Here is a 17,553-nt window from a genome sequence, read left to right as displayed (position 1 = left end):
CACTGATAAATTATAGAAACACCAGTCTTTTGTAGGTAAATACATGCCTTTTCTTTGAAAGATATTGAGAAAATGTGGATATACGCAGCTGTTTTTTCAGATAGCACCCCAGAGCTCTGGGAGTAATGAGTATAGATATTTTTCATGCTATATTGAAACAAAAATATTAGTTCCCGGAGACCACTTCAGATTTAACTTTCTTCATTTTCCAAAAGCTAAATAGCTAATGACATGCATATGAGATGGGCTTGGATGGACTTACAGGTCCTTGTTCCTCTACCCTTAGTAAGAAGGGTGTCAGTGATTTGTGTGCCTTCAGCTATTAATTACAGGGATGTAATAACACAAGTCAAACCAGTACATGATCCAAAGCTATAAGCTGTACAAAAGTGCATTCATATTTTGATTTTTTTCCCCAATACTAGCTTTTGAATTTCTTTAATTGTCTTCCACTAAGGTTTTCTACTTGTTTACACATCCTCTCTGATCTGAGATACACTGACAGTGCCTCTCTCTTAGAGATGCTTCTTTGAAACATCAGGTCAAAAAAGACTTCTCTTTCTGTAAGACTTAAAAACATAGCATAAAGAAAACTGTAGGGTTAATTTATTCCATATCAGCACATGAAAGTTAAGGGCTAATGAACAAGCTTCATAAAAGTGCTTTTTTCTTGTACAGAAAGCAAACACCTCAACCACATGTAAGACTTTAAATTCTAATTTTCTTCTTTGCAGTTTATATCTGTTCAAACTAGGATTAGCACCACAGATCCAGGACCTACTGGGAAAAGTGGACTTCACAGGTAATAAACTGCTTATCTAATCATATGTTAGATGGTTTCTTCACACAGTAAATCTGCTAACATTGTACATATTTTCTGTTATGGTCTTTCTCCTCCCGCAAGGTTGTTCTGAACACAACCTAATTAAATAGGTGGGTGGCTGCTATTTTTAATGAATGTCAGTCTCTGAAGGACAGAAGGGAGTGAATTTGCATGGAATACTTGTCGTATCTTGGATTCCTTCAAAATGGGGAGGAAAAACTGTTAGGAGGCTGTGGCCACAAGTGCTTTCAAAAATACTGCACCTGTATTTGTAGGTATGGTGATCCATAATGAAATTCTTATGCTTTTGTTCTGATAATACTTCTTTTTTTTTATGTGAACAGAGGAAGAAATCAGCAACATGCGAAAGGAGCTAGAGAAGTACGGTATACAGATGCCATCTTTTAGTAAAATTGGTGGGATTCTGGCCAGTGAATTATCAGTGGATGAAGCTGCATGTAAGTGTGGCTCTTGTTCTGTTTTCTACTGGATAATTTGATAGAACGCTAACAAAATATTTTCTGTGTTTTAATTCACCTAGCTTGCCACCTCTTAATAAATAACAAGAAAAACAAGCAAGTTTTCATTGACTATCACACTGCATCATTTTTGCAAGACCTCTTGCAATTTTTCAGTCTGTAATTTTGAGCATCTCTATTGAACCATAGGAAGTGATACCAGAGACAAAGATTTCTTACAATCTTTTGCATGGGTTTAATGCTTTGGTAGCTAGTGCTCCTCTAGAATGACGAACTGAGCTCTGCGTGTGCCTCTGCACTGTAGGCAGTACAGTGGAGACAGCTGTGGGAACAAGGGGTCTTCTCTGTGCCTCCTTTCTGTGTTGGCAGTTTTCCTCAAACACCCCATCAGGCTGGTGTGAGGAAAAGTCACTGTTCCAGATAGACAACTCTCTTGCATATGGTGGTGCATATGTGGAGGAACCATTTGCCTCCATGGGCAGCTTTCAATCTATCTGACCACTGGCATGAGACCCACAGCATGGTAGAACCTTGCTGGAGGGCACATCCTGCTGGTGCATCTGAAGTAAGCTTTTCCTTTTTAGAGGGATTGATGCACAGTTATGGTCCTTTTGAGTCTGCCTTGAACAGCTTCCACTCAAAAACAAAATTAAAAGCTTTTTTGCTGCCTGAGCCTATCCAGCTGTAAATGCGTTTTTTCTTTATTTCAGTTTTTTGTGGAATGAAGTGATACATTTGAAACAACAACAACAACAAAATGCTTGACCTTAAATGACATGAAATGAAGTGTGTTCCCTTAAATCCACACTTGAAGTCTAGTTATTTTGTTCAAAATCCTAGCCTTTTTCAGAGGAGCAAATTGAAGAGCAGAAGGGCTGGCTTGAGTATGTTCAATGGCACAGCGGGTCACTGATACAAACCAGTAACAGTGCCCTAGACTGTACATGGGGATGTGGAGGGTATAAAAGCTGCATTATAATGAAGTTCCATTGCAACTTTGTTAAACCTTGCAAAGTAGCATAATTGAAACAAGCTGATCTATGATGTTACTTAGTGTGTTGAAATTGCCAGACCTTAACTTAAAACACACTTCCTGATGTTGATTCGCATTCTGTGTTGTATATTCTGGAGCCTGCTATAGCTTCCTATGTGCATGCTTCTGCAAAGCTAGCTCTTAAAATACTGCCTTTGGAAGTAGGGGTAGTTTGTCTCCTTTTTTTAGCAAATTTTCAGAGATTTAATGACTACCAAGCACTTTTCCAGGGAGCTTCCTTCCTCCTCTGAAGATGAAAGGGCTGCAACTTCCTTCTCTGAAAGCTTATTATAGTGTGTGTAGGGTTTCCTTTAACTTCTGAAGAGTTTTCAGTCTTCCATAGAAAAGCAGTGTTTCCTGATGCTGGTCCTGTCCCTTTGGGCAAGGAGTGTGCTGTAGATAACACACCCTGCCCCAGAACAGGAAACATCTGCTATGGGAACCCTCGTGCACTAGTGACGTTGGACATGGAGATCCTGCAAAAGGAAAGGGTCTACTACCCTGCTTCCGAAATGGAGTAAGCAAAAGGAGATATGAAGTGAAACAGCTGCTGATGACTCCTCCTGTGCTGTCAGCAATAGTAGAAATCAGCATACAAAGAGTAAGCTTAAGTGCTTTCAAAGGGAGCTTATTCTGCAGGTAACCCTCTCTATTATTCTGTGCTTCCAGACTGCTCTTTCAAGTCCAATAAGGCTTCTCACTGTTTCTCTTGGTAGATGGGTTCACAACATCCACCAATACCTGTTCACTTCTCTCCTAACCTTGAACCTGTCTTTTGACCACTTTTTGTTAGCTCCAGTTATGTCAGTGAGACTTCTTACACAACTGTGGAAGAGATTACATCTTTCCTATGTGTTTTGTTATATGAGCATTTGGGGGTGATATGTGTGTCTAAGAACAGCATTCTTCTCTTAGCTCCTTGAAGTTGATCTGGGTGTTCATAGAGTCATAGTTAGAAGGGACCCACAAGGATCATTAAGTCCAACTCCCTGCTCCTTGCAGGACGACTAAAGCATATGACTAAGAGCGTTGTCCAGACACTCCTTGAACTCTGACAGGCTTGGTGCCGTGACCACTTCCCTGGGGAGCCTGTCCCAGTGACCGACCACCCTCTCAGTGAAGAACCTTTTCCTAATGTCCACTATGAACTTGCCCTGTTTCTAAAGTTCAATGTCAAAGGAACCAGTCTGTCTCTCTGCTTCTCCTCCACCATGCCAGCTGATTCTGTTTCCCATCTGATGCTGTGCTGAACTGAGCTAGAGCAAAATAATTTTAGAACAACTTTCTAGCATGAATTTAATGCTAAGCAATGGGTTATCCACCAACAGCTAGTCAAGTCTTTCCAGTAACTGCCTCCTCTGAGAGCGTATAACTTTACTTCATGCTTCATTTGCCCATGTTGAGTTTCCAATGGTCTGCCTTTCTGTTCTTCTTCCCTAAATTTGCACACTCCTTTGTTTTTCTAAAAACTCAAATTTCCTAATCGTTGACAAACATCTTTCATTTCTTTTATTTACTGAAAGAAACTGAAGGCTCTAAACTCAGATATATAGGCCCTTAGTTGAACTTGATGCAGAAAAGTGCTTTTTACTGAATGCTTTTCTCCAGTTTAGCAAAACTGTGCAAGGCCACATAGCAATTAAATGCTGATCGAATAAGGAAAGATGGCATTTGTGCTTTCCCTCACACATTTCATTGGTGGCATGAAAGTAAATCCTAGACAAGCTGCTGTGGTGATAAATGGGGAGTTGCTGCATTCCTCCTTTAGGGTAAGATCTAGATAAACATTTATTAGGAATTACATTTTAAATAGAAATGTCTGTAAAATCTTTGAGATTAATGTGCCACCAGACAGTTGTTGGGGTCTCTTTGTGGCATGAAGGTCCAGACAAACTGTAGCTCTAGTGAAGTCCTTAGTCTAGACTGATCTTAGGGCCAAAAATGTGCAGGGAATACCTCGGAAGGGTGTGTTAGCCATCACTCTACACCTAATGCAGCTGCAAGTGGTTTTAATTGTGTACATTTATGTAAATTTGCTATGTGGAAAAACAAGAGCATTTCTGACTCCCAAAATCTTGGAGTCAAGCATCTATTTAGTATTTGAAGTTTTCTTGTTTTCTCAAAGGAAAGGTTTAACACTTAAGCTGGTCAATAGCTGTAGTGAGTCCTATGACACTTACTCCCTTTTTCCTGTGCAGTAATGTTTTGGGAACCCTGCAAAGCTCTTTGGGTATTCTCTCGCCCTGTTTGGAGTTTGCTGCCCTGTGGTTTTGCAGGTGATAGAAGTAATGGCCATTACATCACTGTCTCTCTGGTTCCCCAGCTGCTCATAGAGATCCTCAGACAAGGAGCCAGTTCATCCCAAGAAGGCTTAGATGTGGAGTGCAGGGCTGCACCCTGCCTGGGGAATCTTAACTATGTATTCTGGAGGACAAGTTTCATGGAGTTTGGATTTCCTTATTCTTGTGTACTATCCTTCAGATGTAGTTAGTTTAGACAATACTTTCATGTGTCTTGTATCTTCATGGACATGAAAGTAGCTTTAAGAGGAAAAACTACCAAAAATATTTTCAATTCTTACATATAATTGCCATCTAAATGACATAAGACTTGGACAATAAAATGTACCTCATGTTTTATTTTCTGTCAGTAAAATAGTAACCCCTAGTTGGGAGAAGGGTGAACATGGAACGGACAGCAGTGTGCCACATTTGAGCAAACATGGAGTGCTTTTGTTGCTGCAGTCTAGGGGAAACTTTAGGAGTGGGATGTTTGAAGGGGAATATGTAAATTGTTGAACATATATTAAACATTCATTTCAAATAAATCAGAAGAAACAGTGACAGTTTTGAATATGTTTTGCTTCCTGAAGTTTAGGATTGTGCTTTTAATTTTAGTGCATGCAGCAGTAATAGCAATTAACGAAGCTATTGAGAGGAGAAGAGCTGAGCAAACCATTGCAACTCTGAGGAACCCAAATGCCATGTTGCTAAATGTGGATGAGGAACTTGCACAGGACTATCAGAATGAACTCTTTGAAGCTAAAAGGAGAAAAGAATCAAATGCAAGACTTAAGGTAGTGGTATTTTATTAGGGCTCTTATTATACATGTTCCTTCATATTGTTTCTCATGCTGTAGTATTACTGTTTTAAAAATTAACTTAATTTTTAAAATTAGTATAATTAGGAAAAAAACCCCACTTTTAAGCTAAATAAGATAAATAATGGCAATGCAACAAGCTGACAGCCATTTTTATAATATGATTACTATGAGTATGATGTAGCTTAACTTTGACTAAAGGATAAAATACCGGAAGACTAAAAACAAATAAAGATTGGTTTTCCTCTATCAACTGCTTTAGAAAAAAACCCAAATTTTCTGTTTAAAAAGTTGCAAAAAGAATGATACCTTTTTTGAGGATAAAGTATTACTTCTGCCAGAGATCTTTAATGTGAAATTATTTGCTTTGTTTTTTACACAAGAGCTAATGCTTTCTGTAGTTGAACAATGCTACATTATATTTACATGGCTATTTTACAGGAAGCAGAAAATGCTTTAAATATTGCTCAGCCAGTTACCATGAAGTGCTGATTTTTTTAGTTCATGTGGTCAACAAATTCCTTTACAAATACATCCGGCAAATATTTCAGCTGATGCAGTTTTGATGACTCCCACTAATAACTTTTCTCTCTGCAAAGATTTGTGTGTACTAGCAACAATTTTGTTTTCTTAGAATGGAACAATCTCTGAAGAAGAGAGAGACGTCTATGAGGAGCTGCTGACACAAGCCGAGATTCAAGGCAATATCAATAAGATAAACAGTAAGCTATTCTGGATCCTTACAGAAGTGTGCACATAACACATGATCTCCCAGATTCCAGCTGAACATGACCTGAATCCACATGAACAAACAAAATGTTTCTGTGGAAACTTTATGAAATATACAGAAGTAGCTAATGTCTGTCTACAACAGTTTTTTCTTGCTGCTCCTTCTCTACTAATCTTTGGGGGGTTAACGTCTGTGTGTGTGGTTTTTGTTGTAAGGATTCCTCAGTTCAGAATCAAATAATTTGTTGCCTGCTCTGTTTCTTTATGTTTGAATTCCTTTTGTGTGCAGAATACTGTAAATTTTGTCCCCCTCTTCTATATAGAGCCAAAATTCATTCCTAAGCTTCCAGTTAGCAGTGGTCGATCTGCTCCCACACAGGCTCGCGCAGAGCCAGACTCCCTTTGTAGGACTGGTCTTGAAATAGATAATCCTCTGCTGGATAAAGATTGCCACCCTCACTGGCTTTTATAACAAGTGAGATGCTGACAGCAATGGACTACTTCTTCACAGAAACGTATTTGCTGTTTATAAGCATTGTTTTCATTTCAGTTCACATAGCTTTAGTCCAAGTGAATGAGGCTATTGACCGGCAAGATGAAGTGGCACTGATGGCAGGTTTGAACCGTCCTGCTCTGAGCCTATTTGAAGTTCTGCCGCAAAATTCCTCATGGTACCTATTGCAATTGTGTGATTCTAAAGAACAGAAAATGCAGGTAATTTAATGGAACAGATACTACACATCAGTTTGCATTTCTTAGCTGATCTTAATCCAGAGAAATTGCTTTTATCTGCCTTCAGAATCACTTATGAAACAGTTTTATAAAGGTTTTAGAATAACTACTGTACTAATTGACATCAGAGTAGCTGCATTTGCTCTAAAGAGCATGATGCCCTTGTAAGTAGTTACTAAGATACAAGATGAAAATTTGAGATACAGCATGCAACCCCTAATACTATGTTTGTTTTGAAAACAAGTTATAACCTGAGTACAACAAAAGGTAATATTGAATCATTAACAGCAAATGAGAGTCAGTTGGGTTTTAAGAAGAAAACCCATCATTTTGAGAAAGATGAAAATCACAGGGACAGATTAATGCTGTGTTTACTGTGACATTGTATTTGATGCACAGGGGATAGTACAATCAAATCCTAGTGTCCTGTCAAAGGGTTTTTATCCCTTATCTCCCATCAAACTTAAAAGCATAATTAAATCTTTTTTTCTGATCTGTTAGATAGCAGGGGTTCCAAATATGCTCGACAAAAGTGAAATACAGAAAGAAGTTAGTGTTGCCAATGCGGAAGCTGAGGCTCACAAGCTTAGTGAGTAACTGTTTTAATACTCATTCTTTACCATCACTGTTTAATTATGTTAAGCTGATTAATTGAATCTACCATTTCTTGCATGTAAACAAGGTTTCTTAAACTGAAACCATATGTGTTGCATTTTATTTTCGTAAGTGTTCATCTCGGTGTCACAATTGCCAAGTCATCAATCTGTGCTGCATTGGATATATCCTTATCTAAGGTAGCTAACACTTTTTTCTTTGAATAACTTGAGCCACTGGTAAACACATTGGCTAAAACTGAAGACAATGCATGGCTTGATGGCTTGAACAAATATTTATTAGTGCAGTATTAATTCTCACTGGGAAGCAATGACCATCCTTGTAGAATTAAAATAGAATGATCACATGGAAAAATAAAAATAGAATGATCACATGGAAGAATATTTTGCAATCACATCACAGAGGAAAATTATTCTTACTTTTAGACACACATACCTAAATCTGACCTGTTCTTAGCCTATTAAGAATGTCACAAGATAAAAGTTATAGTTTGTAAAAAATATAGTTAAGGGGGATCTAAATTTGCAGTGCATGTATTCCTGCTTTTGACTGGGAACTTCTTTGCTAGGAAGTTCAGCTTTCGTTAAAATGCTGTCGTTTCATGCTACATCTAGGCATGGCTTAGTGGCTGTTTTGTCTCTGGTATTATTTCCAATGCTTTGAATCCAGGCTGATTGCTTTCATAATGTGACTTAAAGGCTGTACTGTGAGGTCAACATAAGCCAGAAGATACATTTGCGGTAGCAAGTCAAACTTTATTTTATTTTAGATTGGTTAGGCATGGTAAGCAGTACTTCCTCTAAAAGAGTTGTTCCTTGGTAAAGGAAATGAGAAGGAAAAATGTGGTGTATGAAAAGCCATAACAGCAATCTGGAGAGCAACTTGTTTCTTATGTCTGGTTTGAAAAGGAAAAAATAGTTGTTTTGTTACTGGAATGTGAACAATGTAAAGTGTGTTTTGCAAGTTGCATGCTCAGTTCCTGAATTAGAAATCAGTAGGCTGGTTATTAACTAGAGAGCTCGTCTAGTCCATTAGTGGACTCTGACTCTTTTCCTCTTTGGTCTTTTCTCTAAAAAAAGCATGAACGCTGTAGCTTTGAGAACCTTTCCTTTTTCTAACCTCAGGAATAACCAACAGACAGACCCGTCAATCACAAAATGGCCCCATATGACTATGCTTCAGAGCAAATGAGATGAGACACAGGGGGCTTGTTTAGGTGGGCCTTGTTACTTAGAAAGGTTTTCAAAGTCTCTGTGTTGTAATAGTAAGATCTGAGTGTTGCTGCATACGTGAACTGTGGATGGTGTCTGCTGTACAAGCAGTCCTGTACAGACTTGAGCAGTTAGTGGTGACTAAAAGCATTCCCTGGATAATAATATACAGAAAAGCCATAAGATAAGGTAGAAGAGGTGGGGGTTATTTTGCTGATGGAAATGACACTTACGTAATTGTCATTCTTTACTCTGTCTCATGCACACTAACCTTCAAGGTTGTTTCCTTTTGTGCAAGACAAGAGCAGTCCCTTGTACAACATGTTCCTGGGTGCGTCCTGGCCTGGGTTTCTCCAGAGTTGGCTCCTTCAGGTGTGCAATTACAGTGGCTGTGACTAAGCTAAGGTGTGTTTTAAGAGTTTTGCAGCTGCCCAAGTGGGAAGTGTTTTTCAGCATTTTTCTACTGGGGTTCAAACTTCTGCTGAAGTCAGTTCAGCAATAAGCAAAACAGATGAGTTGTTTAGGTACCAAAAAGGGTTATGCTTATACTCCTTTATGGTGGTCTGTTTAATTTGAAATTTGAGCTGTAGAGAAGGGGATAATTTCTAGATGGCAGTGCTTGTGAGGACTGATCTTCCACACTGTTAGACAGACAAACAAACAGGTGCTGGCATGCAGAGGAAGTCCTAGAAGCTGTAGCATGTGGTTTTCCATCAGTTCAGCTACTGAAAATCTCAATCCCCCAACATATTTGGCTGATTTCTACCAGGACTCCTGAAATGAACAATAAAAATTTTGTTGGTGTTGCAGGACAGGCTCGTTCTAGCTAGCTAAGTCCTACCAAAAGGAGGAGGCAAGGGAGGAAACATGGCACAGGAGAGGAGTGTTTGGGGTGAAGCAAGACTGAGGCGCTGCAGCTGATGTACCCAGCAGTACCTGCCGCAAGCAAACCCAGGAGGGATGTTAGGTCTTTCTCTGTGCTAGGATGGGGTCAGCTCCTTGTTTCGGGTTAAAAGTACAATAAGCAGTCTCTAATATCTAAAAGTCCAGAAACCTTAAATTCTTCCAGTCATTTATTTGCTGCATACCTTTGAATAGACACTGTTTTTAAAACATTCAGTAGTTCTGTCTCCAAGAATCTCACACAAATATGTTTCTTCTCTAATGACAGCAAATTATACTCTCTGGAATAGCCTAACTGCCGTCTACATGGCATAAAAAGCAAATGGCATATGAAAATTAATAGGCTTTTCTTTCCCTGCTGTTCTCTAGAACTTATAGCAGTTGACAATATCAATACTGCAATTCGTAACAGTGATCCTAGTAAAACACTGGTTGCACTGATGAAACCGGAGGCGCAGCTGCCTGTTGTTCACTCATTTGCTGCTGCTGTCTATCAGACTGAGCTGTTCAACCTCCAACAACAGAATGCTGTGGTAAGAGTGAAAAGCTTACAACCTGCTCGCTGATGTTATGTAGTCAAACCACGAAAGAGCACAAACATAGCATGTTGTTGTGTAAAATGAGACTTAATTCTCTTGCCATGGTATTATGTATTGCATGAATGGTTTTCCTTGAATAGGCAATATTGAATCACAGAATTTGTTTCTTGACACACTTTGCTCTGGCTGAGCTCTTGTGTTGCAACAAATCAACTATCATTTTTTAATTGTTGCATGCTCTTAATGAAAAACTCTGTTTTATATATTGTGTAGAAAAGTAATCCCCTGCTATGACCAGAATAGATGGGATTGTGGGGCAAAAGAATGAAAGGCTCAAGGTGTAGCAAACCCAGTAAACTCTATCACCAGTGTTGTGTTAATCTGATATGCCTGTGACTAGGAAATTTGCCAGGCTTTTTAAATCAAGTCCATCTCCTTGATGGTATCTAGACTGTGTAACTTAAATTTGTTACACTGCTTATTTAGCTTCCTGACTGCAATACATTATTGTCCTACAGAACTACCTGGCACACGATGAACTGTCTATTGCAGTAGAAATGTTGTCAGCTGTTGTGTTGCTAAACCAGGCCTTGGAAAATAAGGACATCCTAATGATAAAGAATCATCTCAGAAACCCATGCATTGGCTTCAATAATCTGGAAGAGGAAAGCTTTCAACGGTAAAGGTTCATTTTGTCTTGGCTGGGTGAGACTTGGCAACTTCTGCAAAAAGGATAAGTAGGCATTTTATTAGGTGGGCTCTCCTGTGTTGTGGTTATGAAGCTGAAATAGCTGCAAGATAAACATCTGTGTTATAAATTAATAAAGGATAATGTGACAATTGCTGAACTAGTTGTGTATCCTTAAGTATAAGCAATCGCACAACCTCAGATGTTTGAAGGCAGAGGATGTGTGAGGTGCAGGGAAAATATCCTCAGAAAGTAAACATTAAGATCTGACAAGAATTTTTGCAGACACTAAAACGTGAACCAACTGCAGCTGGAAACTGTTAATCAGTAACCTCTCTGCAATTCTGAAAGAAGATCTTTGGAATGAGGTAGTGTTTAATGCCTTAAGCTCCAGGAAGTCCCTTAAAACAAGGCTGACCCCTTTTTTGCCTGAGAATTGCAAAGGTCTGAAAAATGTAGCACAGTCCTGCTTGCTAAAAAGCAGAGTGTAACCCTGTGCACATGTGCATGTTTAAGATTAAATTATAGCCTTCACTCAGCTGCCAGCTGCTTGCATTGCTACGTGCCTGACTGGTCACAGCCATGTGTTGCTACCTCTGTGCTCTCTTATGTACCTGCAAAAAATATCAGGCCAAATTATGATTTGTAAGGCCTGAGCCCCTGGCATGTGGGGGAGAGTGTGGGGGCATGGGCTGGTTCTTGCCTCTCTGTCACAGCTGGTGGAAACCTCCATCTGCTGCTGGAAGGCATTACTAGGCAAAAGCGACAGCAGTGGCTGAAATCTTCACCAGGCTTCCAGGGGACATGAGTCTGAAAGTGGCCCTTGCTAGGTGTCTCAAAGCTGGAGGGAGGGCAGTCGGGACAGGAATAAGAGGCCAGTGTTTTGGTTAGAGGGAGCAGAATGCCATAAGGTGGAGCAAAATTATTCTGCCACTTGGGCTCTGCTAATGTGAGGTGGTGCTTGTGGGCAAGAGAAGCAATGTTATAAATATACAGAAATGGGCCCCAAAGTGTCCAAGTGCAGCTTTTTTGGCTGGTGTTACTGTGACCTGATCTTTAGATTAAGCTGCCAGTCAATACAAATGAAATTCTAGGAATTGGTTGGAGTAGAGAATAAAATAGAATTTTATTATGCCATTGTGTAAATCTGTGCTGCCAACCATATGTTGAATATTGCAGGAAGCTTTGACTGCACAATACCAGAAGGAATACAGTAAAGCTAGAAAAAGTTCTGTGAGGGAGATGGTGTTCAGTGGCTTTCTACCAGAAGAGATTAGCTTGTTAGGAATGTGTTTCCTAGAAGAGACAATATAGGGGAAATATGACAGAGGTCTGCAAAAGTTAATGATGTGGGGAAGGTTAATAAAAGTTGCCAGCTTCTCTTATAACTTCAGTTTTTATTTTTTTATGAGAATTGGAGCGAGAAAAGGTTGGACACGATCAAATATCAAGTTTAAAATTTACATAAGGAACTGCCATCTCACAAAACACTTAAATAGTGGGAGTCATTCCTCAAGAATATATAAGATTTCAAATTAGAGTTGATAAATTAATGGAGCACAGCATTTTTGGCAACTAGCAAAGTGATACGTAACCTCTAGTTCAGGAAGCCCTTAAATGCAGGCTGTTGAATGCTGGAAGGGCAAATCAGAGCAGGATTTATCTGTAACACCATACAGCAAAGTGTACGTCCAGTGTGTGTATTACCATCATCCCACGTTGCCAGGAAAAGTGCTCTGAACTAGTGTACAGGGCCATTTTTTCAGATCATGAAATGCATGTGTAGAACCAGCAAGGCAGCTTGCATGCCTGTATTATTTCTGGCAAGAGATGAGTTTGTCTGAAATTCATTGAAAAAAATACTAGGCATTAAGTGGTGGATGATACATCTGACTAATTTTTTATGGCAGTTTCTTGTATATGAAGTACGCTTCTGTATTTTATATCTTCTTGTAGTTATGCTGATACACTATTGTCTATTAAGTCAGAGGCTTCATCTCAAGGCCAAGATTATTTAAGCTGGAATGATATCCAGAACTGCATTGACATGGTTACTATGCAAATTCAAGAAGAAAATGAAAGTAAGTAATTCTTCCTCTACCTTGCCCACAGAGATGGTAGTCTCGTCCTTGGTACATAAAATTCTGTGCTGAATGGCCTTGTACAGACACTCTTCAAGAGAGAAAAGCATTCAATAATTTTGAATGCCTGTTGGTCTTTAAATCTCCTTGAATTATTCCTGGTTATGTTATGGCTGGTTGAAAGGTATCATAGGGTGCCTGCCTTCTGTGATGCTGAAAAAAATGCCATGGTTCTGCCCACTTGGCAGTATCTTTCAGTATTTGCACTTGATGGTCTCACTTTGGGGATTTTGCAGAAATTGTAAGCAAAAAGCTTATTAGGAGATAGTGAAAGAAGTTACAGGCAGTGTCCTGTGGAAAAGTTTTTTAATGTTAAACTATTTCCAAGCCCTTGTTTTTCACAAGGCAGCTGGTAAGAAGTTATGCAGTGCAACCATCTGTCCTGCTCTCCTTTTAGGTAACCTGATTTCGCATCTGAGAGTAGCTTCTTCTTCCCACTTTGCCTAATATAAATGGATTTAGAGTTTATTTTTGAAGCTGAATGCAACTGCATTGCCCTAAAAGTGTGGTGTTACACTAAACATGATAGCTGGTCATTTGGGTTTCAAAAATACTAAAGGATTAAGTTTATCCACTGATACAGAAGTATGGTGGGTTTTTGTTTTTTGTTTTTTTTTTTTAACTAAAATTTAAGTCTATTGAGTTATGCCTGATTTGCTGGAGCAAGAAAGGAGAGGGCAGCTTTCAGACTGCTTGCCATTTGGGAAGCAGTCAAATATAATTTGAGAGCCTTTGTAAGGTGCAGGCTGTTTCCAGTGTGTGTGCCCTTCATGTGTGGTGCGTGTGCCCTTCCTGCACTGCCATTGGTGTCATGCGTGCTACTGTTTCATACTGGTAAAGGAAGCTTTCTATTACAGAAATACTAAAACTAACTGGATTGTTGCTTCCTAAATCTAGTCAAGTGGTTGCCATGGACCCTTGCGGCTTGCTCGCAATGTGTGCCCTCCAGCCTGGTGGGATGCTGAGCAGTTCATTTGACTGACATAATCACTTTTTTGTCTGAATCTCTGCGGTCACTAGAAGTTGAAACAGGCCTTAAGAAAGGTGGTCTTGCACTAGGAGGGTCAGTATTTAGTATTAAAATAGTTGCACTTGGTTTCAGTGACACTGGCTTCTGGCCAGCGATGGTTATTTGGGGCAGAGAAGAGAGGAAGAAGGGTGGCCTCTGTTTCCATAAGCAAGCCTGCATGTCTGCACGGCCCCTCTTTGGTAGCACCCCAGAAAATTGCTTGTTCCCAAAGCCTTATGAGGACATGGATCTGTGACCCTGCCAGCTGGGCTTTGGTGGGTCTGGGAGAGACTTGGTGAGAGATGATCCACTGCCAGCAGGTATACCATCCCTCACAGGAGATGGGGAAGCCCTTGGCTGGTGCCCTTCTGGGGTGGCTTTAGGGAGAAATTAGCCTGAGCAGCACATTTCAGCACCGTTTGGGGGTAGGAGGAAATAAGATGTTGAGACCACTGTGAAGAAAATGAGTTAGAGGTTTTATTAAATACAATGGGCCATGTTACTTGCTGACTGAAGTCCTGAGTGCCACTAGTCTGAACAATCAAGTGATTTCTCATAAGGTCAACATTATCAGATTGGTTATTTAAGGTGAAGTTTAAAAAATGAGGTTAAGTTGCAATGTAATGCCGTAGCTGGGGGGTCAGTATGTTTGTATTGGTCCAAATCAGGGTTTCAAGTAATCTGGTCTGAAATCACCTGAAAATAAGTCTTTCAGCACTGTAAGCCAATATGTAGGTAAACATATTTAGATGTGATGCCCAGCCTTTCCTTAAGCTTCATGGAGATACTTCTGTCCTGAAAGTAAGGAAGTCTGGTTTTGGGTTTTGGGTAGGATAAATTTGATTTTTATAAGAGGTAGGTTCAGATGAACCAATAAGAGTGGCAGAAAGGAAAACTGTATAACTTAATATCTTCACATGAGTTTTTGAGCAAAAATAATTTAAATTCAGCTTCTTTTGCTGCCTCTGCTTCTTGTTACTTGATTTTTCTGTTCTTCATGTTACTGCTTTGTTTGTACCTCATATCGGATAAGTTACATTTTTCTTTCATGACTATGTCTTTAATAACTTTTCTGTTTCACAGGAATCATTGCAGTTGGCCACATTAATGAAGCAATTGACCAAGGAAATCCTGAGAAAACTCTAGAAGCTCTACTGTTGCCTACAGCCAAGCTGCAAGATGTGAGACCAGTAAATGCAAGGCATTATCAGGATGTTCTGTACCACGCCAAAGCACAGAAATGCAAGGTTAGAGCCTTAACTGTTGCTGTTTGTCAGAACTGAAATGCTAGTTCTTTTCACTTACATGTGTGTCCTTGTCCTGTTCCCCTGATGTTCGGATTAACTGTGCCAATGGGGTTGTAAATAAGCCAATGAAAACAAACTGGCACTAAGTAATTTTCCACTACAACTTATTCTGACTGGCAAAAGGGATTAATTCTCGATGGATTAATACTAAGACATATTCTGCGTATGTGTCACTACTGACTTGACATAACCTTGCTTCATTTTTAATTCTGTTAGGTCGCTGCAGCTATTACAAACCGAGGGCAGCAGCAGCCCTGACATAGTTACGAATTTGTGCAAGGATCTAGTTACTAGACTGTGTCAGGCAGGTAGTTACAATATGGATGCGACTTGAGGCTTTTGCCAGAAAGGAGTCCTAGTCATGCTGAAGTCATGGTGTTCCTTAACAAACCTCTGGAAAGTACTTTGAGAAGCCTTAGTTGCTTAAATCTGGTGTGTTATAATAGTGGATTTTTTACGTATTTCTGGCTTTATCATGCAACAACAAACTGGCTGTCTTGTATGTGCCTTCAGTTTAAACTTATCTCAGCAGGATATTGCTATCTGCTTCCCCAAAAGCAGTGACCTGGTTAGCATCACAGCTCAGGGAAGCATAAACAAAGATCAGCCTAACAGCTTGCAGGATGTGACTGAACACAGGATTAACTAAAGCTACTAGCACAGCACTTAAAATGTCCAGTGCTTGTAAAACACACTTACAATTCACATGTGTTCCTGAAGTAATATGGTCAGCTGGAGAAAGTCACTGAACTTCAGCTTGTAGAAATATCTTCCAGCTATCTTGCCACCTCACCTGTGGTACCTGCTGTGAAACTGTGTTTCCACAATGCACCATTAGAGCTTTCAAAAGCCGTTTGCACATCTCAATCTCTTGCTTGGGTTCCCAGGTAAGGACTGGTTTCACTGAGCCCTGGATCCTGAAAAGCTGACTACTTTAGCAGCCCTGGAAGGGCCAGGGTTGGTATTTGCATGCAGAGAGTGTCCACGTGGGTGGTGGCTGCACAGTGTTGGCTTGGGACGTGCCAGACCCTTTGTGCACGCGTAGCGAGCTGGGATGTCCCTGAGGCAGAGACCTACAGCCCGCAGGTGCCCAGGTGGCTGCACAGAGCAGCCCTGCCCTGTCTTGCTCCTGCTGCCTGCCGCTGCACTCCCGGGGTGGGTGCAAACCCGGTGCCTACTCCTGTCCCCGTGTGAATGTGCCGATAGGAAACAAGGGGGTCTCTCCAAGTTTTGGAACAAAAACGGTGTAATCTCTTTGAAATCTTCTTGTTCAAAAATTTGTGACGTTCCTAGAGGCTTCTGCTGGCCTTTCTCTCCTGAGATATTTTGTCTCTGCTGTCCTTTGACAGCTACTTAAAACATCCCCTCTGTAAACAGGACCATTGCTCCTCTTTAGGAAGAGAGCAAGACATTGTACTAAATGTGCTCCCAAGAGAAATATTCAGATGCGTTAATCTGACTTACTCTCTATGCCGGTTAGTTACACAGACATCACCATTCCTTAGTTAAAGGTATGATTTGGATTGAACTTTCCTTAAAAAAAAGAAACCCAAACACAATTGAAAAGATCGTGCAATGACTAAACTCTGTCTGTTTCCCACTCTTCGAGCCCTGTTTAGAAAGCAGATCTGCCTTTAATTGTATTTAGCATGTTTTAAGAGTGAGCCATGGCAAAAGGAAGTATTTGATTTACAAGGATCAGACAGGTCTGCCTGTGAACTTCCTGTGTTCCTCAGTGTCTGGAAAAACATATCGGTCAAACCTGTTTGCTTATTCTAACCAGCCTGCTGTCACGTCCCTGTAGCTGTGGTGGCTTTGGGAAAGTAGAGTCTGCACCCAAATCTCCCAGTACCCGTTACAGGTCTTAATCTCAGATCACACCTACTTGTTTCTTGCTTGAAACTGAAAATGCAAACCTGGAATTTATTTATTCCTGTAATCTTAAACCACAGCTTCTAACAGTTCTCAAGGCCATTTCAAACCAAGTGTATTCAGGTCCCAGGGAAGGGAGACCCTGTGTTGAGGGAATGTATTATGGATACATGAGAAGTTAAGCAGATGTGCCAAACTCTGAAATGGTTCCTGTGTTATTTGATTTTTTGAGTGATAGGCACACAGGTTTTACAGTTAAGTCCACGCTTTTTGTATTTACAATAGTTGTATAACACCTTGATTATTTTAAAGTTATCTTTAAAATCTGTTCTTGTTCATGTTGAGGTAATGGCATGATTAAAACTAACTTCA

The 17,553-nt window shown here is 40.1% G+C and overlaps 1 protein-coding gene across 4 annotated transcripts in view; it reads left to right on the top strand.

The window, feature by feature from the left end:
• The window catches only part of IQGAP2 (IQ motif containing GTPase activating protein 2), a 130,846-nt gene that overhangs the window by 74,739 nt on the left and 38,554 nt on the right, over nt 1-17,553 (top strand). The window contains exons 6-15 of one of the 4 annotated variants that reach the window (XM_069776820.1): nt 735-802; nt 1,168-1,281; nt 5,233-5,411; nt 6,070-6,157; nt 6,715-6,878; nt 7,398-7,485; nt 9,995-10,158; nt 10,683-10,843; nt 12,809-12,933; nt 15,086-15,249. In XM_069776820.1, coding sequence (XP_069632921.1) covers nt 735-802; nt 1,168-1,281; nt 5,233-5,411; nt 6,070-6,157; nt 6,715-6,878; nt 7,398-7,485; nt 9,995-10,158; nt 10,683-10,843; nt 12,809-12,933; nt 15,086-15,249 — 1,315 coding nt within the window. The remainder of the gene's footprint in view (nt 1-734; nt 803-1,167; nt 1,282-5,232; nt 5,412-6,069; nt 6,158-6,714; nt 6,879-7,397; nt 7,486-9,994; nt 10,159-10,682; nt 10,844-12,808; nt 12,934-15,085; nt 15,250-17,553) is intronic. The other 3 variants (XM_069776821.1, XM_069776822.1, XM_069776824.1) reach the window with 3 other exon arrangements.

The sequence above is a fragment of the Haliaeetus albicilla genome, chromosome Z, assembly GCF_947461875.1.
Source record: "Haliaeetus albicilla chromosome Z, bHalAlb1.1, whole genome shotgun sequence".
NCBI classification, from domain to species: Eukaryota; Metazoa; Chordata; class Aves; order Accipitriformes; family Accipitridae; genus Haliaeetus; species Haliaeetus albicilla.
This window is presented reverse-complemented; position numbering and strand designations above follow the sequence as displayed.